General features: G+C 39.0%; 1 protein-coding gene across 13 annotated transcripts in view; it reads right to left on the minus strand.

The window, feature by feature from the left end:
* HUWE1 (HECT, UBA and WWE domain containing 1, E3 ubiquitin protein ligase) overlaps positions 1-26,289 on the minus strand; it is a 147,966-nt gene that overhangs the window by 69,570 nt on the left and 52,107 nt on the right. For 11 of the 13 annotated variants that reach the window (XM_014535313.1, XM_014535311.1, XM_014535310.1 and 8 more), the window contains 17 exons: positions 24,834-24,896; positions 22,769-22,846; positions 21,851-21,898; positions 21,701-21,769; positions 21,054-21,153; positions 19,520-19,620; positions 18,874-19,024; positions 18,614-18,741; positions 17,468-17,608; positions 17,153-17,258; positions 14,892-15,014; positions 14,207-14,308; positions 13,667-13,747; positions 7,535-7,641; positions 7,117-7,294; positions 5,575-5,666; positions 4,638-4,849 (listed from right to left, as the gene is read on the minus strand). In XM_014535313.1, the coding sequence (XP_014390799.1) occupies positions 4,638-4,849; positions 5,575-5,666; positions 7,117-7,294; positions 7,535-7,641; positions 13,667-13,747; positions 14,207-14,308; positions 14,892-15,014; positions 17,153-17,258; positions 17,468-17,608; positions 18,614-18,741; positions 18,874-19,024; positions 19,520-19,620; positions 21,054-21,153; positions 21,701-21,769; positions 21,851-21,898; positions 22,769-22,846; positions 24,834-24,896 (1,880 nt within the window). The remainder of the gene's footprint in view (positions 1-4,637; positions 4,850-5,574; positions 5,667-7,116; positions 7,295-7,534; positions 7,642-13,666; positions 13,748-14,206; positions 14,309-14,891; positions 15,015-17,152; positions 17,259-17,467; positions 17,609-18,613; positions 18,742-18,873; positions 19,025-19,519; positions 19,621-21,053; positions 21,154-21,700; positions 21,770-21,850; positions 21,899-22,768; positions 22,847-24,833; positions 24,897-26,289) is intronic. The other 2 variants (XM_014535318.1, XM_014535320.1) reach the window with 1 other exon arrangement.

The following is a 26,289-nucleotide window of genomic DNA, read 5'->3' on the forward strand; positions in this document are numbered from 1 at the left end:
AGCACTTTGTCTATAGGCCTCTGGAACAGATTTTTGGGGAAAAGGCAGAGATAGAAGAAGGGAGAGGTAGTGGGAGAGAGAAGGCAAGAAAAGTTGGTAAGAAGCTAATAGTTCTCATCTCTGAGTAAGATAAAATGTGAATAAATGTTTGCCAGGCACAGAGACATTTGACAGCAAAATCTAAACTAGGTAAAGAGTGGAAAGGCATCAGAAATGGCTCCACGGATGAGATATCCAGAGTTAGGGTTTGGGTAGGATGTTGTAAACAGGCTCAGTGAAGAATTTGGGAAGGAACTTTGTACAAAGGGAGAATCCAACAGCCAGGAGTGAAATGATTCCATGAGAAATTGTAAACCTTTCCTTAACTATAAAGTTCTGCTTGGGGAAACACTGCAGCATTCCATGCTACTTACACCAAGCTGGGTTGCACCTCCTTGGAAAGAACCCAGAGATCCATCTCTACAGGTAAGCGACACAGGTATGGCTCTAGCCTATTGAGACACCCGTCCCTTTACCAAAGCCAAATATAACAGCAAAGAGCCAAAGCAATACCATGAAATGGGATCCAGATACTTCCTTCATTTACTAAATGGAAGTTGGAGAGGAGAACAAGAGAGAAAACAACAAATAGATGCTCTTAATCCAACTCCAGAAACAAACCTATTCAGAAATCACTTTTCTTCCTACCCTCATCTTTTGGCTTCCAGGTTCAGGATGTCATATAGGAATAGTAAAAATGATCAGCTCTCTTCAGTAGAAATTCCCCTACCGACTGGTTTTAAGAAAAGTGATTATAATCTTAACCTCGTATAAAACGTTGACTCCAATAAAAGACTGCATTCCCAAGATGAACGTAACAATTTATCTTAATTATAAAATTAAAAACTTCCTGTTTCCCCCTCCCCCCAAAACAGGCACACATTCCCAAGCTCAATTTTACTCTGGTCAGTTTTACATGTATATTTATGGTGCTGAAGTCCTTAATCAGAAGTAAAGGAGGATTACAATTGAGTGTCACAGTATAGTGTATAATATATAACACAACAGAACTCATGGGTTTTTTTGAGGGGTGGTTGGGGAAAACCAGGTCTCTTCCAGCTCTTAAGGAAACATAGCTGCCTCTGGCAAAGAAGCCCTGCCGGTGGGCCATGATTCAGGGAACAACCCCTTCTTTGCATTTGCTGCCTTTAAAGTACAGACAAGCTGCTATTCAAGTTCCCAAGATCACATGGATTTATATAACCTGTATCTTTTAAGTTGTTCAGGATAGGCTTAGGTTAAGTTAGGCAAAGTAAATGAAATTGACCACCAAAACCCCTCACCATATTGCCCCAATTAAAACCCCTGGTTACGTACTGGTAACTATATTCACTCCCAGCAATATCAGTTTAGAAGGTAGAAGAGCCCAAAAGACAAGTATTTGATGAATGCCGCCAAATGTAGAGCAGAACTCCATGTATGTGGGGGAGACTGTAGTGCCTAAGTTTCCTTACCCCAAATCTCTAGCAGAAAACCATGTCTCAAGATCAAATACAAATATCGTTTTCAAATACTAGCTGCAGATTTTGGAAAAAAATAAGGAACAAGAACACGGTCTTAGCCTGGAAAAAGAAGGAAACTCATAAGTCAACAGGAGAATAGATAAACCTCGTAGTATATTCATACCATAGACTACTACTCAACAACAAAAAGGATGCTGATAGAATCTCAAAAACACATTGAGCAATAGAAAACAGGTACAAGAAAGTACACAGACCAGATGATACACATTAATACTCCATTTATCTATTTACATGATGTTCTAATATAGGCAAACTTACTCTATGATGACAGGAATAAGATTAATTGTCTCATGTTAGGGTGGGGAAATAAAAAAAAACTTAAAATCTGTGTTTACTGTATAGAAATTATACCTTGATAAAAAATACTGGAAATTTTACTCGTTCATTTAAGGCATTGGAAAAGAGACTAGGGCATGGGAGACAGAAATTTGTTTGGGAGTCCGACTGAAGAATTTTGTGATTTGGGGCAGGTATGAACAAGACTTTGGGAGAGAGGGGTAGCATACACTGCAAATTTTTCTAAGCCTCTTCTTATATTGGCAGAAAGTATATAGCAACTCCTACTGTAACAGCTGCCTGGGATAACCCTTTGATATACTGCAGCATTCAAAACAGAGGGCAAGTTTACTAGACAGCATCTTGCTTTTCCTTCCAGCCCTAATAATTCACATAGTGACCCAATTGAAGCTTCTCAAAGTGGCATAAGTAGAAAAGTATACATGTATCAACATTTGCGAGACTCTTAGGTATGTTATGTGAATGAGGTTGTGACGAACACCCAGACCATAGTGAGTATAGAAAAATCTCGATATCATGGAACAGCAACTACTAGAGTCCTTTGCATCTTATAAGCTATACACAACTAACACTATGGTAGGGTATTAATGCTATGGGTCTAGAATTTTTCTATCTCTTAATTCTCATTCATGTTACATTAGGGCCAGTTCTCTTAGCATTTAAGACTCAGGAAGATCATTATTCTAATGTTCTTGATTCATTTCATCAACCCACTAATTAAATGTTTATTGACTAATTACTATATACAAAGTGATTGGGATATATTGTTGAGTGAGACATTGTCCCTGCCGTGAAGGAGCATACAGGTTAGTGGGGTGAAACCATTAGAATATATGAATAATTTTAACAAAACTGTTAAACGAACACACAAGACCGACTTTCTATTTGGAGGTAAAAGGAAAAGCACCTTTAAGAATGAGACATTTGAGCTGGCCCTGCAGAATTTGGTAGATGCAAAAGGAGATTAAGATAATTTGGGAATTGGGGATAAATATGGATAGACCACAGTGACACATGATATCCCAAGAAAATCATGGAGGGCTTGAGAAAATGTTAATATACCATAACAATTTGAAATCTGGGTATGTTAGATCTAAGATATCTGTAAAATATCCAGGTAGAAAAGAAGTTGCGTGCAGATGAATGTACACAGCTTGACTCAAAACTAGTACGAGCCCCCGCCCCCCGCCCCCACCATGTTTAACAAATCTTTCCCTTGTTTGTAACAAGGAAAGAAAACCCTACCCCAGCAAGCTGGCTGACAGTTGAGGGAATGGCGAGGAAGCACTAAGATTCTGACTATTTCGCAAACAGTCCTGCTTTCTTTTAGGGTATCCCCCTCTTTCCAGAAACACTTTAAACAAAACAGAAGATGCTGCTAGAATGATGCCTACTCAGACAAGTTAAGATATCTACTCAATAAGGCAATGTACTTAGTAGTTAATGCCTCTTTTCCAAAAAAACCCCCCAAAACAAACAAACAAAACCTCATACCAATAGGCTCAGTCCTTCCTAGAGTTCCCATAGGGCCCACTGGTTTGAGTCTAAACCTTTGCTCCTGCTATCTACTCCACCATAGTCATCTCTTAAGCCCAAGCTCAAACCCATTCATATCCATGCCTAAAATGCTCATGCTTTTCTCAGGACTACTAATCTATACACCAAAAGAGCACTATTAAATGAACGAATGCATGACTGTCCAGACGCAGGGGTCCTCAAACTTTTTAAACAGGGGGCCAGTTCACTGTCCCTCAGACTGTTGGAGGGCCGGACTATAGTTTAAAAAAAAACGATGCACAAATTCCTATGCACACTGCACATATCTTATTTTGAAGTAAAAAAACAAAACGGGAACAAATACAATATTTGTATTTGCATGTGGCCCGCGGACCGTAGTTTGAGGACCCCTGGTCCAGCGGGATCACACTCACTTTTAGCAAGAAGGCGATTAAATTGTAGCTTCAATAGTCAGGTGGACTATCTACTACCAGCCAGCAGTCTTTAAGCCCACCTACATCTTACCATCCAGATAGACAATTTTGATGTTAAACATACCTCAAATAAATAGAAAGAAAAATCTATTGTGCCTGGATAAAGCATATAGTACATTCCAAAGCCTTCTGATTTATCTGTAATAAGCATACAGTAATAAAACAAAAACAAAATCCAACCAGCAAAAAAATCCCTGTAACTCTTAAGGACTTTTTAGGAGACAAGCTTCAAAAATGCAATGTGTTCCATTTGTGCTCACTTATGGAAACAATCAAACAGTCAATGATATAAAATGCCTAATCAACAAAAATAAAATAAGACCTCTGAGGAAAGCCCACCAACTAGATATACTGAATTCTGATTCAACTTTATGAACGGCTTTTAAGAAAGATAGTTTTTTGGTCCTGGCTGGGTGCTCAGTTGGTTGGAGTGTTCTCACATACACCAAAAGGCTGCAGGTTCAATTCCCAGTCAGGGCATGTACAGGAGGCAACACATTGATACTTCTCCCTCACATCAATGTTTCAATCTCTCTCTTTCCCTTTCTCTCTCTCTAAAATCAATAAAAATATCCTCAGGTGAAGGAAAAAAAAGCTTGCTAAGATAACCAATAAAATTAAATATCAAACCACAAATGACACACAAGAGTCAAAGGGTAAAAAAAACCTATAGACTCTTAGGGCCAGAAGAACCTTAAAATCATCTATTCAAACTCCCTCACTTTTACAGATGAAAAAGACATGCCCAAGATCACACGGCTAGTGAACCTGTCTTGCAAACACTCACTGCTGATTAGGCTCAGTTTCATTCTGTTGGGCAGAATTAAAGCTCTGCATGGCCTGTACTTCCTCTTCTTCCTCATCCTCACTAGAGGCCTCTTCTGCAGCATGATTAGACCTTGGGGGAGGAGCAGTGGCATTGCCATCTGCCTTCTGGATTGATGGCTTCTGACAGATGTATTTAGGGTCTCTCCCAAGGTTACAGATTTCTTCAAGTAACTGAAAGGTACAGGAAATAAGATTATTTATTAGTAATTAAGGAATGTAGGAGGTAACTAGCAATTTTGGGACCATTTCCTATGTGCTATGTGCCAAAGAAGGTGCCAAAACATATGCATATTATGCACCATTCCTGAAATGTCGCCCGTAAGCCCATTTTATAAACTAGGGAAGTTCTGTGAAGTTAAATAACTTGTTCAGCATCACATGGCTGTTAAGTGACTGACTGATCTGAGTGCATGTCCTAATTTACTAAGCAAAGAATGTCAACCTCCTCCCCAACCAGACCTCTCACTGTAGTTTATTATAAATACCAAAATTATGAATTCTATGTGTATTCCTATATCCACTGTCTGCTCAGTCTTACAAACATCTAGCTTATTCCTGACTACCTTGTGTACAGGGCAGGGGAGCAAAAATAGGTTTACAGTTGTTCATATGGAAAACAATATAATAATAAATAATAATAATAAATAATAATACAAGAATGTTTTGGGTACTGTAAATCTACTTTTGTCCCACCCTGTATTAGAAAGCAATATTAAGTGACTTTTTTTATGGGGGGAATGGGCAAACGACCAACCCAGGGACATGAAGAAAATGAGGCAGACACAACCCTCTTTCTTACAGGCACAGTCTAAGAGTCCAAATGATCTCCAGCAGGCCAAGCCATTTTCTAAAAGTTACCCCCTCAATGCTGTCTCATGCCCATGGTCACTTCTCACCTTAATGATGGCAGTTGTTGCATCCGTTTTGAGGGTGGGCTGATGTCTCATAAGCTCATCAACAGCACTCCCCAGGTTGGATGCAGTATCCCCTTAAAAGCAAAAAGTGAACTGTTAGACTGAAGAAAATAGAGCTTGACCTAATTTTTGTGCCAATATAAGGAGAAAAGAAGAAAATGAGTTTTGCTGTAATTTTCTAATGTCATGATTTCTCGAATGAATTCACACAAACCTTGGCAACCAAATCATTGGGGAGGAGGAAGGAATCACTGTCAGTCCAGTAAACATATTTTAAAGTGCCCATGTATGCCATATTCTACCCTGGCAATCTGCCAAGGTCTGAACTACTACTGCAAAGTAAAGAGAGAGAAAAGAAAGGAGCATAACCATTAACCCTCCGGCTGCCCCAGTAAAGAATGATAGCAGCTATGCCCTGGCCAGTTTGGGTCAGTGGTTAGAGTGTCAGCCCGTGGACCGAAGGGCATGTACCTTAGTTACAGGTTCCCCTGGGAGGCATGCAGGAGGCAACCTAATCAATGTGTCTCCCTCATGCTTCTCTCTCTCTCTCTCTCCCTCCTCTCTCCTTTCCACTCTCTGTAGAAATCAATGGAAAAAATATCCTCAGGTGAGGATTAAAAAAAAAAAAAAGAATGATAGCAGCTAGAATACTACAGTGGTAACTGGAAGCATAAAGCACATTTTTAAAAACTGGATGCTTTGTGGAGCCTTACCTTCTTTCTATTCTTCAATGATCTGGTTTCAAATACACTGAGAACAAAAACTCTTTATAAAGACTGTCTTAGGGACTTGAATATCAGAACAGAAGATTACCAAGATCAATACTTTGGGACTCCATATGTCCTCTTACTACAGACTAGACGGTGGACCTAGAAATCTACTGCTGATCTCTAATACCCATTTCTCACCAGCACCGTGATGGTACATTTAAGAGTGAACTGTTGAGAAGCAGGGAAATATTATAAGCAGAGACTAAGGATGAAGTATTCCTCTCTACCTGCAATTTCAGGTATGATGATAATTCCCATTAGGCTTAGCACACCTAGCCAGAGAAATGATGTGAAGTCAAGGAAGAGTTTCCTTGCCAATTGGTGACTTTTAATCTTCTAAAATTTTGGCACAACAGCAACCAATTATCCTATACAATAAAAGGGTAATATGCAAATTGACTCTAATGGCAGAACAACCAGAATGACCACTGGACCAGTCACTATGAGGTGCACTGGCCACCTCTTGGTCCCTTTCCCCGGCTGGCAGGCTCTGATCGCCTGATGGCCACCCGCGGCATGGGCGGGGCTGGCGAGTGGGCAGAAACAACCAAGCTCTCGGTCACTTCCCAAGCTGTCAGGCACCAATCACCTGATGGCAAACGGGGAACTGGGGATGCATGTGGGGGTGGGGGGAGTGCTGGCTGCCGGCAGTTCGGGAAGATGGCCCTGATCGCAGGCCAGACCTAGGGACTGTACCCATGCACGAATTTCGTGTGCTGGGCCTCTAGTTTTAAGATAAATCCTGGTGACTTACCAAGGGGGTCAGAACTCCTCCTCCTCCGCATGGCTGGGAGGTAATCTGGAGACAGAAGAACTTTGAAGAGACGTTCAAAGGGCTGACACTGTACAAATGACTGAAGACCTCGTGCATTCAAGCAGAGTGCACTGAATACATTTGGGAGGGAACCAAGGACTTCACGAGTAGCAGGAACCTACAGAGAAGGTAAAGTGAGTCTGAAGACACCTAAAAGAGTTCAGGTGTAGATGCTAAGAAAAACATTGATCAGGGGTATCACACAGATCTTGATAATCAGGTTACAATTAGTTTCAATAGCACATACAGAAGACATGAGATAGGATTTTCATGCTATAAGACTACTTATCAATTGTGTTTGTTTTGCAGGGAGGATTATACATGGAATATTCTTTACAGAGCAGCAAAAAGAACTCACATCTTTGATAAGCAGTGCATGCAGCATGACATCTGTTAACCCATTGTCCTGGAGTGAGGAGAGCAGTGATGGTTCTTGAAATACAAACACAGTCACCACTTCAGTAGCTTTAAAAAAAAAAAGAGAAATATAAGATACAGAGATTCTTCACAGGTATTAAAAGGAAAACTTGAAAGGCTAAAATAAAACAAACAAAAAAAAACACAATACTAAATGCACAACAATCTAAATAATTGTTCCTACCATGAAAGTTGCCAATACTACTCATCAGAGATTAATCATTATTAAGAATTTAGTGACTATCCTTCAAGATTTTTATGGGCAATTAAAGGCATGACAACTATAGTTAATAATACTGAATTACTGAATAATAATGTACTGAATCCTGGAAATATGCTAATAGATTAGATTTCAGGTGTTCTCATCACATAATAAGGTAACTACACAATATGTTAATTAGCTTGACTATAGAAATCATTCACTTTATCACATACTGTTGTACACCTTAAATATATACAATTTTACTTAAAACGATGTTATATTGTATAAAACTTGTTTCTTTCTAATTGTAATATACACCATAATAATCTCTTTTATCTTTCCCTGTCATTACTCATTCAGTTTGAATGACTGCATACTATTCCACTAAATATATGTACCACCATCTATATAAACACACCAATTTTTGTCAGCTTAAGCAGGAAAAAAAACTAAGATGAAGCAGGGGGTGGTTTGCTGGGGTAACTCATAAAAATGGACAAAATGTATTCTTAAAAAGCCTTTTCAACAACTTAAAAATATCAGCATTGTTAGGAGTCCTTTGGTACTAATGAGACCAATTTTTGACAATAGAATACTAAGAACTGTGCTGTAAAGTCTATCAATGCTTCTAGAATATGGCAAACCTCTACTCAAGAGGAAATAGTACAGCATTAATTAAAAAGTAACCAAAAGATAAGCTGGAAAACATTAACATAAAGTATAATTTAGTGAAACTGTAGGTAAAAAGAATGAATAATTAAAACCAATAACTAACCCTATGAAAAGACAGGAAATGAGTGAAGAAAAGGCAGCTAGGATGTTAAGAGAGAATATAATTGGGTAAATGTGTGGTAGAAGAGTTAGAGGTAGGATTGAGGAGGGGACAGAATCTTTATTTGGTGGGTTTCAGCATGAAATTGTTGCAGAAGGACATCCACTTCCTTAGTGACGTGCCCTCATGCTCTTCCCAGCCTCCCCCACAAATTGAGTGAACACTACAATGAGATAATCTCCCCGCTTTGAGACTATTTTGCCCTGGCATATATAACCTACATAATTTAGACCAGCAGTCGCCAACTGGTGGACTGTGAGGCCCAAAAGATTGGTGGCTGCTGATTTAGACAGCAGAAACTCCCACTCTCCAACCCCCTTGGACTACAAGTTCTCCTGTGACACACACAACTCCTGCTCAGCAAGGTCATACACTCACTTCCACCAACCACACCCTTCTTAACCCCGACACCCTGAGCTATTTCCTATGGATATTTAACACCCACAGCGTCCTAGATCCAACCAGAAATTCTAGTTCTTTCATCAAGTCTTACCACAAAAGGGAGCATTGGGCTATATTTTTACTTATATTGGGCGCCATCACCATCTCTGGTGTAAGAGGCACAAATGTAGGTATTTTTACTTTTTAAGAGACTTACCTCATAGAGCAGTGATGGCAAACCTTTTGAGCTCGGCGTGTCAGCATTTTGAAAAACCCTAACTTAACTCTGGTGCCGTGTCACATATAGAAATTTTTTGATATTTGCAACCATAGTAAAACAAAGATTTATATTTTTGATATTTATTTTATATATTTAAATGCCATTTAACAAAGAAAAATCAACCAAAAAAATGAGTTTGCGTGTCACCTCTGACACGCGTGTCGTAAGTTCGCCATCACTGTCATAGAGGCTACCCAGACAATGGCACAACTCATAAACCAAACAGCTCAGGCTTTAGAAACCCTTAATGAGAAATAAAACAGTCTAACTGCTCTGATAGTTGACAACAGATTGGCATTAAAATAGCCACTAATATGTCAAAGTGGAGCTTATGCCTTTAAGAGGACCTCCTGCTGCATGTGGTTCAATAATACAGGAAAGATATATAGAATAGTTCAACAAATAAAACAACAAACCAAAACAGCCAATCGTATTACTAAAATACCCCAAGATATTCTCAGACTCTCCTCCCCCCCCTATTCATTTTTTTCCCCGGCCATCTCCTTCTGCCTGGGTTTGAAGGCTCTACACTATTACTTATGGACCTAAAATAATAATTGCTGGCCTAATTATTTTGGGTTGGCTTTGCAAATTTTGTCTCTCTCAAGTACAAATTTTTTAGTAAGAAACATGGGAAGTTGCTATGCTAATTCAAATGTCAGGGATGAATTCAGACTCTAGAAAAGGAATTCTGACCTCTACTGATGGTTTGTTTTAGTTTTCTCAGTCTCATTTCCTACCTCCTACATTATCCTGAGAGGGCTTACCTGCTCTCCATCCCTAACTCATAAGCACCTATATTCTCTTGCAGCCTCTTTTAAACTTCCCCTTTATTAAAAAAAAGGCCTGTGAACTTGTTTTTCTCTCTCTGTTTATGGGCTATCTCCCAGACAAAGTCATCCTTCCCTGCCCCCTGACCTGGGACTTAATCGGTATAACAAATCTTTTTCTTGATCACACCAATGTACTACTGTTATGAGTGTTGTCCTCTGAACCTAACCTTGGGAGGAGTCTCTCCATGTCGAGGCGGAACTGCTATAACACAAGGGAATACTTCCTCAACCTAATAAAGTGGAACAAAACCTTCAACTCAAAATCTTCTGCTAACCTCAAACTTAATGGTGAAATACTGAATGATTTCCCCCAAATTCAGGAATAAAGATGTCCATTCTCACCACTTCCATTTAACCCTGTATCAGAAATCTTTGCTGGAGAGACCAAGATGGCGGCATAGGTAAACACCGGAGACTGCTGCCGCAAACAACCACTTCAAAAATACAACTAAAAGACGGAACAGACATCACCCAGAACCACAGGAAGGCTGGCTGAGGAGAGACTCTTCAACTAGAAGGAAAAATAACAGCACACCGAGGCTCAGAGGAGGCGCAGTGTGGAAAAAACTCAGGTGCGGAGGTGCGCGCGCAAAGCGGGCTGGTGGCTGAGAGCGCGGTTGTCGTTTTCGGTCAGGGGGGAGTCTCAGACTCTGAGCTCCAGATACGGGCGAATCGCTGGGGACTCGGACCCAAACGGGAGAAGCGGGAGTGTCTGGCATCAGTTGGAAGGCAGCTTTCCCTCCGAGGTTTGCAGCGGTTCCGGGGGTTCTGAGAAGCAGAGCCTCTGGGAACAGGACTGAGGGCACCATAACGGCTCCCTCCGCCCGCCCTGTTGAGCCCGCCCCGCCCAAGCCCTGCGCAGAGCCGTTTGGCCATTTGCCTCAGGCAAAGGCTAGATTAGCACCTCCCCAGAGGACAGAAGTTTTCCGCGGCAGACACAGCTGATTCACAGATTCACACGGCCTGGTGGTCAAATCCCTCTAGTATTAACTACAACAATCAAGGCTCAACTAGAACAAGACTGCGCACAAAGACCACTAGGGGGTGCACCAAGAAAGCATAAAAAATGCGGAGACAAAAAAACATGACAGAAATGGAGGATATAGAGCTAAAAAACGCAATTTTGAGGGCTTGCAATAAACTTCTGGAGAGCCTCACGAAAACTAATGAGACCCTCGATGCTATGATAAAGAAACAACTAGAAATTAAGCATACACGGTCTGAAATAAAGAATATTACACCCAATAGCAGACCAGAGGAGCGCAAGAATCAAGCCAAAGATTTGAAATGCGAAGAAGCAAAAAACACCCAACCGGAAAAGCAAAATGAAAAAAGAATCCGAAAATACGAAGATAGTGTAAGGAGCCTCTGGGACAGCTTCAAGCGTACAAACATCAGAATAATTGGGGTGCCAGAAGATGAGAGACAGCAAGATATTGAAAACCTATTTGAAGAAATAATGGCAGAAAACTTCCCCCACCTGGTGAAAGAAATGGACTTACAGGTCCAAGAAGCGCAGAGAACCCCAAACAAAAGGAATCCAAAGAGGACCACACCAAGACACATCATAATTAAAATGCCAAGAGCAAAAGACAAAGAGAGAATCTTAAAAGCAGCAAGAGAAAGAGACTCAATTACCTACAAGGGAATACCCATACGACTGTCAGCTGATTTCTCAACAGAAACTTGGCAGGCCAGAAGGGAATGGCAAGAAATATTCAAAGTGCTGAATACCAAGAACCTACAACCAAGAATACTTTATCCAGCAAAGCTATCATTCAGAATTGAAGGTCAGATAAAGAGCTTCACAGATAAGGAAAAGCTAAAGGAGTTCATCACCACTAAACCAGTATTATACGAAATGCTGAAAGGTATCCTTTAAGAAGAGGAAGAAGAAAAAGGTAAAGATACAAATTGTGAACAACAAACATGCATCTATCAACAAGTGAATCTAAGAACCAAGTGAATAAATAATCTGATGTACAGAATGAACTGGTGATTATAATGAATCAGGGACATAGAAAGGGAATGGACTGACTATTCTTGGCGGGGAAAGGGGAATGGGAGATGCGGGAAGAAACTGGACAAAAATCGTGCACCTATGGATGAGGACAGTGGGTGGGGAGTGAGGGCGGAGGGTGGCTAACCTCAAACTTAATGGTGAAATACTGAATGATTTCCCCCAAATTCAGGAATAAAGATGTCCATTCTCACCACTTCCATTTAACCCTGTATCAGAAATCTTTGCCAATTCATTAACACAACAAAACAAAAAGAATAAAGATTATAAAGAAGTAAAACTGTTTGCAGATGACAAGACTATGTAGAATATCTGAAGAAATCAACAACAAAAATTATGAACTACTAAGTAAGTTCAGCAATGTCACCGGATAGAAAATTATATAAAAACTATTGGCCCGGTGCACAAAATTCATGCACATTAAAAGGGAATTAATTAGAGGAAATATTTTAATATTGCTATTTGCCCTTTCACTATAATAGAAGTGTCAGAGATGAAAGAAAATTAGTAAAATGTATATGAAAATCTCCAACCTGTCAGTCTGGGGTGTGCCGCGGGACCCAGATTCAAGTCCCCGCCCACCCCACGCACCTGGAAATCGCACAAGACCCAGACTCGGCCAGCCCTACCCCCGTCAAGCCCCACAGGGAGGGAGCATCCTCAAGTCCCTTGCCCGACACTGGGCAGGAAGGCGCAGCCTCAGATCTCCTGACCCGGCCTCAGGTCCCCAGGCCCTGCGTCAGGTCCCCTGGCCCCGGCGCAAGGGTGTGATGACCACTTGCATATTAGCTCTTTATTATATAGGATCTTAAATTGTTTCAGCAAGGGAGTATCTAAGTTGTGGTAATCAAAACTACTCCTGCCAGATACCCCAAAGTATTAAAAAATAACTGCTCCTGGTACAAGGAGGTTTTTCTATTTTTATACATCTCACTAAATTCCTTTACAGTTTTAAGGAGAATTCTAAAAGCCAATGTGTTTCATGTATTGTTCTGAATATGTATGGCACTGAATAAATGGCAGTTAATAAAAATGAAGTTTAAACAGCAGGAATACACAAAGCAGTGCCAATATAAAATTGCAAATAACTAGAAAGTACCCACAGCATCTAAAACTGCATTTTCTACAGTGAGAAACAATTTTCTGTACTATAGCTTAAAGGTATGACATTCAATTCTGAGGATGAAAACCATTCTCATTGGATTTCCCAGACCAAGGTTAGGGACTAACCACCGAATAATGACATACTTCTTATTACACTTGAAGTGTAAGTATAGCACAAAAAGCCAAATGTACAATACTACTACTTATTACAAATGATTCACAATACAGTGGTTATAGAAGGTATATTTAACATTTGAAAAATGGATATTTGAAACTGAATTCTGATCTTTCTATATTTCACCACTAACTAGAAAGACATATAATCACACACGTAGATAGTCAATTCTTGTTAGACTAGAAAACACAGAGAACTCTGCTAGGTTAGTGCAGCTTGGTATAACCAAACATCAACTCCACTTACCTAGGAGAAAAAGTGATGGGCCATAGTATTCTGCATTGCTGATGATGTGTTTCAGGGAGGTAGGCAGAGAACCATCCATCACTAAGAGAAAGGTGAATATTAAGGAGAATATGATCAGTCCAATAGTAGTTTAATGGTTGGGGATGATGGAGCAATACATTACATATAACACACTGTGGTAAACAAAGTTTGTGTTGATTCCAATCTATCAGCCTCTACATCTTTCCTCCCCATATCATGTCATTTATTCCTTGCCCATGCAATAACCTTTTCACAGTAAGCAAAGAATAAAAGAACTCAGACAGAAAGTTGGAAGTGAGTACAGAGTCAAAAGCTGGGAAAGGAAAACATAGGTGATTATGAAAACTGCTAAACAACCCTTAGATTTGGGTAAAGTGACATGAAATGACTAAAAGCTATTCAAAATGGCATGGCCTTTCCCTAAGCCTGCCTTATAAAAGAGTAGCTTCAGAAACTATGAAAAGGACCAATCTTTGAGAAAATCAAACACCCTCCAAGAAGATATCTAGAATCAAATACCATGTCGTATGCCATCTGAGAAAGCTGGGTCTTGAATAGCCTTCTTGAGGAAATTCAACATGGATTTGAGAAGGGCTGCTCGTTGTGGAATACACTGGACTCCTGGCAAGGGAGAAAGAGGATTATATTGGGTTCACCATTAGACCCCAGTGAGCAGGCACATAAAACAAAATTTTAAGAGACCCATATACAGTATAGCAACAGTAACAAACATTTGTGGTGATATCTCTGGATGTTGGAAAGCATACTTACCTAAGCTTTAAAACATTGGAAAAACAAATCACCATGGACTGCATAAAACTGATAAAGTTGTTAAAAGCCCAAAGTAAAAAAGAAAAGGGGACAGAAGTAATACTTTCAATAATAAAGATTAAAAAGAAAAAAAAAGTAAAAGAAAAATTATGAAATAAAAATATTAGCTCTCTGATCCCCACTTCCTATTTTAGATATGTACCACCAACAGTTGTTGTGATAAAATAACCTATATATGATCCTGAGAAAGCTATAAAATGCTATGAAATAAATGTTAATATAAGAAAACAAACATCAGAATGACAAAGTAACATTCATAGTCATAAGAAGCAAGCTTTCAAATATACCACTCAAGCTCCCCCACCCCCAAATCACCCTTGTTTACAAGTAATCCAATCAGTGTGAAAGATTGTGCGTCTATGTGTCTCCGTACCTGGACGGGGACCAGGGCATATAGTAGTACTGCTGTTGGAACTTGATGTCCTTAATTCAACATCCAGACGGTTCTCTATAGAGGTGGATGATCCCGGACTATTTTCCATAGTCACATCTGCAACTAAGCAAAAGTTATAATAAAGAAACTAGTTAGAATAAAAGGTACCACCCAAAGGAAAGATCACCTGAGAAATGTTTTCCATTAACACGAGATGAATGATATCAAAATAGAGAAGATATTGAAACTCAACATGAAAATGCAAACTTTCCACAAATAAATAAGAAACGTATTTAACAACATTACTTATTCAAGACATGGAAATTAAAAATAATCATATAAAAGAAGTGCTTCAATATTCCTCAACCACAAAATTTGGGAGAAAAAAAGTGGTGAAACATGCAATTTCATATACTACTGATGGATAATAGTAGATAGTAGATAGAGCTTGCTGGAAGGGTAACTTAATGAATATAAAAAGCATTAATCCTTATTGCTCAATATATACTTATATGAAAGAATGCCTATGATACATTGAATGAACAATGTTGAGTATGTTAATCATCTCATCTTCCCATTTAAAAAACTATACACTATGTAAACATGTACTTGATTATGCATAAAAAATCTGGGAAAAACTACACCCAAATAGTAGTTATGGTAAGTAGGAGCATTCATTTTTACTTTATAGACTTCAATAGAATAATTTTAATTAATAGAGTACAAAATACATTACTTCTTACAATTTATAATAAAATATAATAAAACTCCATTAGTGATAGACCATTGTTTACATTTTGAAGTACTTCTTTCCGATCTTTTTTATACACATACAAACATACATACATGAGCCTACTTGTATAAAGGAAGCACAAACTCATGATTTTATAAACTGCTTTTCATTTAATAAAAACTTTTCTCTATGAGAATCACCTGGGTTGGTTGCTAAAGACACAGATTTCCTGCTCTTCACTTGCAAACTTAATAAATTAAATGAGCACTTTAGATAGGGGTCTAAATCTTTATCAATCACTTCAAATTATTCCTATGCTTACTAAAGTTTGATAACCACTGATTTTAACCAACAGTGATTCTTTAAATAGTCTTCAATACCACACCATTTAAATGTGACATTTTAATCAACACCCTGGGATCTCACCCATTAACTCAAATACCAGCTTGCCCAACAATAGACAAGAGATAGAAACTGGATAAAGGGGCTTCTAAGGGACGGAAATGCACATAGGTAATTATGTTCAGAAAAAAAGGAATGACAGTCTATGGACATTTAGTGTCAAGAATGACAGCATTACAAATTCTAATAACTGTACTATAAGCATAGTAACAGATACATATACTAACAACCCGGGGCATCAAGCTAAGATTAATTTAAATTATAAGAAAGCTAGTTTGGAAAAGTTTTTTATTTTTGGCACTATGATTATGAACTATGCATGTGGGTGCAGAGAGGGTTAAAAAAAAAGGATACACATGATGTAGATAAAGAATCTTTGGTCTTCTAGCTTTCTCATTTAATAATTTAAAAGTTGTTCCCTATCCAACTTTTTCATCATCTCTCCTTTCCCTTCTCAAAATAGCCAGATAGTTTCAGAAAGTCCCGTTTTAGAGCCTACATTTCCCTTCTCTTTCCCAAACACATTTACACGCCCTCGCCATTGTGGTTCAGTGGGTTGGAGTATTGTCCCGTGCACCAAAAGGTGGTGGGTTTAATTCCCAGTCAGGGCACATATCCAGGCTGCGAGTTCAATCCCTAATCAGGGTGCATGCGGGAGGCAACCGATCTATGTTTCTCTCTCTTCCTTCCTCTCTCTGGAATCAATAAAAACAAAACAAAACACACATACACTCCATCAGGCACTACTAGATATACAGCAGTGAACAAAACAGTACCCTGATATTATGGAGCTTACATTTTAGTGTGAATAGAAGATAATGAACCAATACTTAAGAAAACAGCTATTAAGTTTTGAAATAAACTGATTAACATCATAGAGTGACTTTAAGGCTCTATAGCTGCCCATATGCTTCACCTTCCATCTCTGTCCCCAACACCATGTGCCTCCCTTTTCTAATTATCCTCATGAAAACGTGCAAATCATTTCTGTAGAAAAAAATCTGTTGTTGAAAATGTATATTCAACTCAATTGTGCACTTTTAAATTTATGATGAAGAATGGGGTTGGGGTTGGATGACAGCTAAATGTCAAACACAAAAATATTGACTTAGTAACTGTTAATTACCATCCATATCAGTTTCCATTTCTTCTCCTTCTTGTGTAGTACTGGGTCTCTGGATCTTTGGCTTGATCACAAAGGGACATTCTTTTCGGCACAAATCTACTTCATGCTATGATCAAGGGAGAAGTAGTAAGAAAATCCTACATATATACCAGGGATTAAAAATAATGATAATGAAAGAATGTGGCATGCAGATTACAAAATTGGTTTATAAAAACAGAAGAGGAATAAGATGGCTCTTTAGAGTTATGAGCGTAGTTTCTACGCTCAGGTCTCACTGGGTATAAGTCTATTCAAATACTCCTTGTGTAATAATACCTCAAGTCTATAAATGAAGATTGAAAGTCCACTATGGGATTGAAAAGCTGCCATATCCAGGTTAGTGATGAGGTCAACCACTCTGACAGCTCTGGTGACAAATGTTATCTGGTCCTGCTCATCCCCAAGAAACTTTATGACCTATCAGGGAGAGAGAAAAAGGCAAAACCAATCAAATGAAAAGCCACAAATAAAGTAATCTTTTGGAACCAAACACTCTAGGGCCTCAGGGAGGCAGCATGCATGGTATAATAGGAGGAAAAAAACATGTGCTTGATTTTTGGTGCTTACCCAATAATAGCTCTATCACTTCTGGGGCTCAAGCCCCTGGGGTAATGGGGACATAAATTATGTTTCAGGATTAAATAAAATATTCAGGAGAAAAAAGCTGATGCCCAAGTAAAGCCTATTAACAGAACCAAACTTACAAAGGACACTGATACACACACACACACACACACACACACACACACACACACACACACACACTAGAGGCCCAGTGCACGACACTCGTGCACTGGGGGGAGTCTCTCAGCTCGACCTGTGCCCTCTCACAGTATGGGACCCCTCGGCAGATGTCCACCTGCTAGCTTAGGCCTGCTCTCCGCCAGAAGCCGGGCTTGCTGCTCCTTAGTGCTGCCTCAGAGGCAGGAGAGACTCCCTTCACCTCCGCTGCGCTCACCAGTCATGAGCCTGGCTTCTGGCTGACCAGTGCTCCCCGTGGGAGTGCACTGACCACCAAGGGGCAGGTCCTGCTTTGAGCATCTGCCCTCTGGTGGTCAGTGAACATCATAGCGACCTGTTGTTCTGCCGTTCGGTCAATCTGCATATTAGGGTTTTATTATATAGGATTCTTAAGTGTCATGCCTAAGGTCATAAGATGTGTCAATGCCTTGACTAGTCCTGGGGCCTACTATCACACCATCTGGACTATGATCAATTCTTAATAATGGAGATAGTTGCTCTTAAAAGTTAATGAGATAGCTAGAAGGCTAAACTATAAAAATTAAGTATAGCATTTTCTGATTAAGCTTTTTTATACTATTTGTTCACATTGTGAACCATTTCAAACTTGCAATTCTACACACATTTTCAGCTGATTTCCCCAATATATATACATATATACATATATATAAAGTAGAGCACCTTCAATAAGGCTTCCATCATTCCACAGGAGACCAAGGCTTCACCACCAGCATCGTAACTGGCCAGATGATATAAAAAAGAGAAGAGAGCAGTGGCAAACTGGTGAGGGTACGGATCCATGGAAGGATCTACAAGGGAGGTTGGGAGAGGGAGAGAAAAAATACACTTAAATTGTTAAGCTAGCAGGATGTTAAACAAAGGCAGACAAGCAAAGAGCAGGATTCCTCTTGTTGTCTAGGATAATAACCATCAAAATTTACCAATCATGGCCTGGATACAGTTCCGTACAAGTACAGGCAAAAATCCATGATAGGATGCAGTTCCCGTACAGTCAATAATACTGCTGAGTTTGGGTGTTCTCTCCAAGTGGACAATTGATGTTAATGTTCGTAAAGAAGCAGCTTTAATCTCCTATGAAAACAGAAGGTAAGCATGGTATGTTTTATTATTTATTTTTAAATATGTTTCTTATTGATTTCAGAGAGGAAGGGAAAGGGAGAGACAGAAACATCAATGATTAGAATCATTGATCGGCTGCCTCCTGCAGGTGCCCTTACTGAGAATCGAACTGTGACCTCCTGGTTTATAGGTCAACCCTCAATCACTGAGCCACACCGGCTGGCCAGGTATGTATTTTAAATAAGTAGATTACTCAAACAAGTTGCTAATACCCAAAATTCTAAAATTTAGGTCATTCTACTAGCAACTGTTTGGGGGAGATGGGACTTTGTTTAGAATAATATTGAAAATCCAGCATTTGTCAATTTTGCTGCTAAATAGCCAGAAAAAGAAGTAAACGGGCCAGGATTCTCTCTTGGGGTTCATTCTAAACCCCTGGGAAATACCAAAAGGCAAATAAATACACACAAGCCTAAAATACACAGCAGAATATTAATAAACACTTACCATAAGCTGCTTATCTGTTATCTGAAGGACATCTACCAATTCCTCTATCAACCCATTATACAAGATACTGTTTGCTGACTCCTGCAAGGCATTGGAATACACTGCAAAAGGAGAAATAAATACTTTAGGCGAGAAGGCAGTGGTCAAGCCACTGCCCAATGAGAAACCTTTTGACACCTACTGGTTCTGGGTAAGGATTCCCTTCCAACCAGCAATGAATGGTAGGCAGAACAACTGAATTATAGAGAATCAAATCAAATATGATAAGCTCTAAATACCCACTTAACCAACAGATTCTCCAATTAATGATTTTGGTTGTCCTGACCAAAGATCTGGGGAATAGAAGTATAAAAAGAGAATGAAGAGTTTTTTATGATGTAAGACTTCCATTTTAGCATCATCATATGCTTCTGTTTTCACTGGAAGCAAAAGCCTGTAAAGAACAGAATTTATGCACTACTGCAGACTAAGCCAGAAACTTGCACGATCCTGGCATAAAACTTGAGAATTCATGTAATCCACTTTCAATGAATCCCCACACAGAGATAACACTGGACCAAACTAGTGGGATTAAGCATGTTTCGTTTCGTTTTTTTTAATTGAATTTACTGGGTGACATTGGTTAATAAAATTATATTGGTTTCTACACATCATCTGTATATTGTATTGTGTGTTTATCACCCCAAGTCAAGTCTCTTTCCATCACCCTTTATCCCCCTCATACTTCTTTACCTACCCCCCTGTCCCTTTCCTTCTTGCAACTACCATAAGCACATTTAGTTTTCAATAAACATTTCCTGAGTGCCCACTAACACACCAGAAGTTATGGTAGGTATGAGTACAAAGAGAAGAGTAGGACTTTCACGTCGAAGAATGTATAGTTTAAAAGAATGGACAAGTAATAACATAATAAAAGCTGACAATATTAACAGCAGATACCATTTTATACCTTCTACATGCCTTGCTTATATTAGGTGCTGTACATGCTTTTGTTTAACTCTCATATCAGCCTATAAAATAAGTACTGTCCCAATTTAAATGAGTAAATAGAAACCAACAAGATAAACATGTGGCTAGTAATCTGCAGAGGCAGGGTAAGAGCCCAGGACTGATTTGGAAACTAGTGTGCTTTCTACTATACCACCCTATAGTAAAATTAAAATGCAGAGTATTGACTACTTAACAAATACTTTCTGAATTATTTCAAAATTATACACCTGAAGGCCATAGAAGAGGAAGATGAAATGGCAAGAGGAGTGCCAGGAGAGATGACTACTCAAACACTCAAAAAAGATAAAAATCAACAATGAACCCATGTATCAATAATCATCCTATGCTCTTTCTGATCCAACATTAAGGAGCTTAAGAATGATGAATATGGTGAACACTAGGAATGCTGGCAATTTTACAATTTAACTTGCCACTTAGGTAACTATAATAAGCCTCACAGCAACAAAGACAGATGAAGTTCAAAGGAAATCAAGTCTAAATTGCCTAACTGGGGCCTGTTAATTATACAGTGTTATTCTCTTACCTAATATAGATATTGCATGCAGCCTCGCCTGAACAGCTTGCAACCGCTTCCTGTGATTAGAAAAGCCATGGGCCAGTCGTATATGTGTAAATAACAGCATCTGTAGAGACAGAAGACCTAAATTAGGAAATCAATGGAAAAGGTGACTATACTTTCTAAGAGCTCACATACCTGTTGAGCTATTTGGTAAAATGGTTTACTGTTGCTAGTTGCTAAGGTGCCAAACAGAACAGTTCCACTCTGAGGACAGTTGACGAAATGGGAGCAAGAAAACAGAGGCACATAGAATTCTATTATCCCAACATAAGCCAACTGATAGGCAACAAACTGGAGACATTTGGCAAGAGTTCTGATTGTTATTAATCAAATTAAGTATTTTATCACCATTACAGTGAGCAGAAAAAGACAGCATAACTAAATGTGTTCTCCTTTGGTATCCAAAATGTTGTACTACCACCACTTAACTCTCATAAGAAACCTAGGAAGTGTTGAACTCATAAAAAATGAGGAAACTAAGGCTTACAGAGGCTAATTTGCCCATGGTCTGATTAAAATCTTTCTGCTACAGTGTCTTCTAGTCCAGCACATATCATTAACCTATATGAATAATATCCACACCCTTTAGATATTTTTAGGACATATCATACCTGCTTATCCTTAGGAATGCTGTACATTTTGGTAAGAGATTCCATGATTTCAGAAGGGCTTTCTGAAATCTACATTAGAAAAAAAATAGTTAGGAACAAAAAGTAAACCAAATGTTAAGAAAATAGTCAACAGTCAAAGATTCCTCGTACCTTGTCAAGTTGCTCTATGTGAATATAATGTAGTGTGTTACTAGTTGTCTGAAATAAAAAAAGATAGGAGAGTTGTTAGGGTCACTGTATACCTTAGCTTCCCCTGCCATAAGACTGCAAGAGCTGTCTGAAAACCAAGCTGTCACCCTAGGGTGAAGCCTGACTGAGTCCTCTTAAAATCAAGATAACTTTAGAGTCTCCCCAAAATACCCATTTTATATAAAGACTATTCTCAGGAAAGCTTCTTTGAAACCAATAGCATGAAAATATAGTATACATAACCAGACACATTTCATATTCTTCCTTGTCCCCTTATAATCTTCATTGTCTTAATCCTCATAGCCTCTGTATTCATAGCAAAAACTGAATCCATGAAAATGGTTTCTCTTTAAATATGCATTAGAGCTGTTTTAAAGGCGCCATTAATCTAGAAAGTTTATTTATTTTTGTTATATATTGTAGGCAAAAGAAAAAATATCTTATTCACTAGGCTACTTCTAAACCAAACTGAATTTTTGTATCTCCTCAAAGAATATGGAATGACCAGATAATTGAAGCAGAACCCTGGTGAGCAATATATAGATTTCTTGCAGGCTGGCTTAAGTAGAGAAAGTCGAGCCATCACTATCCAGATTATTACACTGCATGTTGGAACTGAGACTAAGAAAAATATACTAGGTATAGCAGCGCCCCATATAAGGAGCCCTGCTTTTGGTAGCTCCAACATAAGATCCCAATCTATCAGAGCTGGGCATACAATGAACACTTATTCTTGAGAAGCTATTAGGTATGTTTAGCTTGGGAAGGCAGCAATGTAGCTCAAAACCATTCCCTCATTTAACTGAGGAGTTCTAGAAAAGTCAACCCCAGTTACAGTAGATCATAGACTCTATCAGAACAAGTCTGATTGAGACTCACCCTTTTCTCGATTTTGACCTCGGCCCCAGGGTCTGCATAGAATTCAAAGTGTAGTGTAGTTGCACTGGGTGGGTATTTCTGTGTATAAAGCACATGAAAGAATCAGATACCATCTTCTCCCAAGTCTTCCCTCAGTCCTAGCCACTTTGTGCAACTTATTGTGGCAGCAGAATGAGCATTGTAGTCAACAGCTACAGTGCCTTCATTCTTTGTCTTAGCAGAGCTCAGACATCTTATAATATAGAATGAGGATGATGGAGCCTAGAGCTCCAAGTTTTCATATTTCTTACTAATAAGTCAATTTGGACTGTAACTATTCTCAAGAGGGAAAAGAGGGGCAAGCCTGCAAAGCAGTAATGAATAAGAATCTAAGAAAGAAAACAAATACAAGGGTCTAGGCACCAGCTCAAGAATGGGAAAAAAAAATTCTTATGGAAACCTTATTGTGTATCATTGCCTATTGAAATATTTTATTTAAACTATGCCTCATGGGTATACCCTCACAATTCTTCATATACTCCCTTCCATATCACTCTATACCACTTCTCATGATATCCAACTGCTTTTCTACACAAGCAGATACCAAATCAATATAATTCAGACCCTGACAACAAATTGTCTAACTCTATAAAAGCAACATGCAAAACAAAGTAAGACCACAACAGCATGCCAATTAAAACATATCCTTGAAAGAAACCAGTAACAGTGGTTGCCTCTGGGGATGCATTATTATATACCCTTTTATAATCTTAGAATTTTTAACATGTTTTTGTATTACTTCCTTTTCAAGTACACATATTTTTCAAAGTCTCATAACATGCCAAATATCGGTAAGTAAAAAGATGTGTGCCCTGGCCGGTGTGGCTCATTTGGTTGGGTGTCATCCTGTGCACCGAAAGGTTGCCAGTTTGATTCCCGGTCAGGGCACATGCCCAGCAGTTGTGGGCTTCATCACTGGTAGGGGGCATGAAGGAGGCAGCCAATTGATGTTTGGTGCTCACACAGATGTGTTTCTCTCTCTCTCCCCCTCCATCCCCTCTCAAAACCAATAAAAAAACTTTTAAAATATGTGTGATTTCTTAACATACGCTGGCACCAAAATGGGTAAGAAACATCATGCAAATCCCAGCAGAGTGTATCATACTGTTTTGCCCATGGTGTGAAGAACAAGCTTCTTATACATAAAAAGATTCAGGATTAACCAACTAAACTTCAAGATAGAAAATTAGAATTTCAAACTAAATACCCTGTAAGATTTATGTAGCTTTGATTATTAAACAGACAACACTCACCTCCCATATTATCCAATATCCATCAACATAATGCACACTAAATAAAATATACCAGCTAAGATGGGAAAAGTAATTTGTTCTAATTTGTCATTTTCTGTGACCAGAAAAAAAGCCCCTTTGCTTGCTAAAAGTCAATAAATTTTATCACAACCATTTGTCCTATACATGATAAACTGATAAAAGTAGTACATCTTGCTGGAAAATATAGTTGCTTCTTGGCATGGAATTGTTATAACAAATCCAAGTGTGCCTTGTGTTTCCACAGTAACACATCAAAGCAGAGGAGAGATGGCCTACGCTCATAACCTAAACATGGATGAAAGGTTTGAGCAGGACAGGGCATGAGGGGTGCACATGGAAAGCACACAGAACATGTTAAGTTCTTAACTCTAGTGGTAGAACTGTTCTTCAAACATTCTTAAATCATGCCAAACTGTCCAGAGTTCCCAACAGCTCCAGTGAGAGAATACAAGCAAATGCACTTTTTGGGATTTTTTGTCAGTTTCAAATTGATTCACCCAATTCAGCTTTCTACTCAAGAGCTGGTTATGAACATATACTGTGTTTCTAAGGTTCTTCATCTACTACCAGCACATTGAGGACGCAAGCATTTCTAGACGAGGTTTACTATGTCTCAATTGATCTTAGGTTCTTCAAAAGTCCTGATGTGAAGTGGCAACTTTATATACCATATATTCATTGTAAAGTAAGGTTCAAATAGAAATCACACACAGCTCTGCCAAAAGACACCCACATCCCAAAGAGTAACTTACCATCATATGCAAGTCTCTGCAACATTCTGCAAGTCCGAAGCCATTCTCCTTTCCACCCCAGCTCTTGCAAAAAGAAAAAAAAGACAGTGTTTAAACAGTGCTTAAGGTAGCTTTGCGTATAAAACATTTAAGAATATATGGCTGCCTGGAACACAGTATAGAAAAGACACATAACGTGCAAGTCAAGTGAAAAGAGGAAGGAAATAAAAGCAAGAACTTAAGACTCGAGGCAAGATCATCTGCCTAAAGGTAATTTCTCCCATGAGATCAAGTTCACTGTTCTGTGAGGATGTTACTAGGGAGAACATGGGCAGCTACTGCAAGCAATTTCATTCTACATGCTTGCTGTTATACCTGCTGACAGGTGAGTTTTGTCCTATTAGGCCTACAGTACTCATCCTGCTCACTTCCCTCACTATGGTGGAATCACATGCTCTCTAGTTCCTCCATTTCTCACATGCGGCAAGTTGCAAAGGAGAAGTCTCTGTACTAATCACCGCTATTGTACTTCTGACACCACAAAGTCTAAAAACTCATTGATAATTACTAGTCCCTGAGGTAATGGGGGAGAATAGCTCAACTGTACACTAGTATTGGCTTCCATATCCAAAACCTAAGCCATATAATCCTTCTTACTAACCAGCCTGCATTCGTAACAGCATTTGAGCTAACAATTTTTTTGGCCTAATTTGGAACTCTTCCAAGGCTGAATTGGACATCTGTTGAAAACATCCAAGAATAAATGCATTAATCCCTGCTTTCTGGGACAAAATATACAACTAAGATAAATAAACTGAACAGCTTGGGAAGAAAAGCTGGGGAGTGAAATGCTTTGGGAAATAAGGGCTTTTTATTCCTGGGAATCTGGAAGGCCAAGACTAAGCACATTCTCAGAAAAGATCTTAGAAGATCCAAGTTCACACACCTCTGGCTGACCATCAGGCTCTGCAAAACCAGATATGAAGACTAAGGCAGAGTTGAAGATACTGAGTATTAAAACTGAAGACACCAAAATACACACAGAACCTACCTGCAAAGACTGGGAGGGTTTTTTTTTGTTGTTGTTCTAAGAGTTTAAAGCAAATCACTAGCTGACCATTAAGCTAATAGAACAAAGACATCAATGACCACACACACAAAAAAAATTATGAAACTGGTTAAGAAAAGTATAAACAACAATAAACTCTGGGGAGGGGTGAGAATCTGACTTCTAAAGTAACCACATTATAATAGTCAAAAAAATAAATTATAGCAAACGGAGGAGTGACATAAGGGAGATGGCTGATTAAGACGTCTCTTACTCTCTACTGTCACCACAACAATTTGGGCATCCATCCAGACAAAAATGCCTTTGTGGCCCTAGTGGGTTTGGCTCAGTGGATAGAGTGTCAGCTGGCGGACTAAAGGGTCCTAGGTTTGATTTCGGTCAAGAGCACATGCCCAGGTTGCAGGCTCG

Source organism: Myotis brandtii, unplaced genomic scaffold, assembly GCF_000412655.1.
Source record: "Myotis brandtii unplaced genomic scaffold, ASM41265v1 scaffold1424, whole genome shotgun sequence".
Lineage (NCBI taxonomy): Eukaryota > Metazoa > Chordata > Mammalia > Chiroptera > Vespertilionidae > Myotis > Myotis brandtii.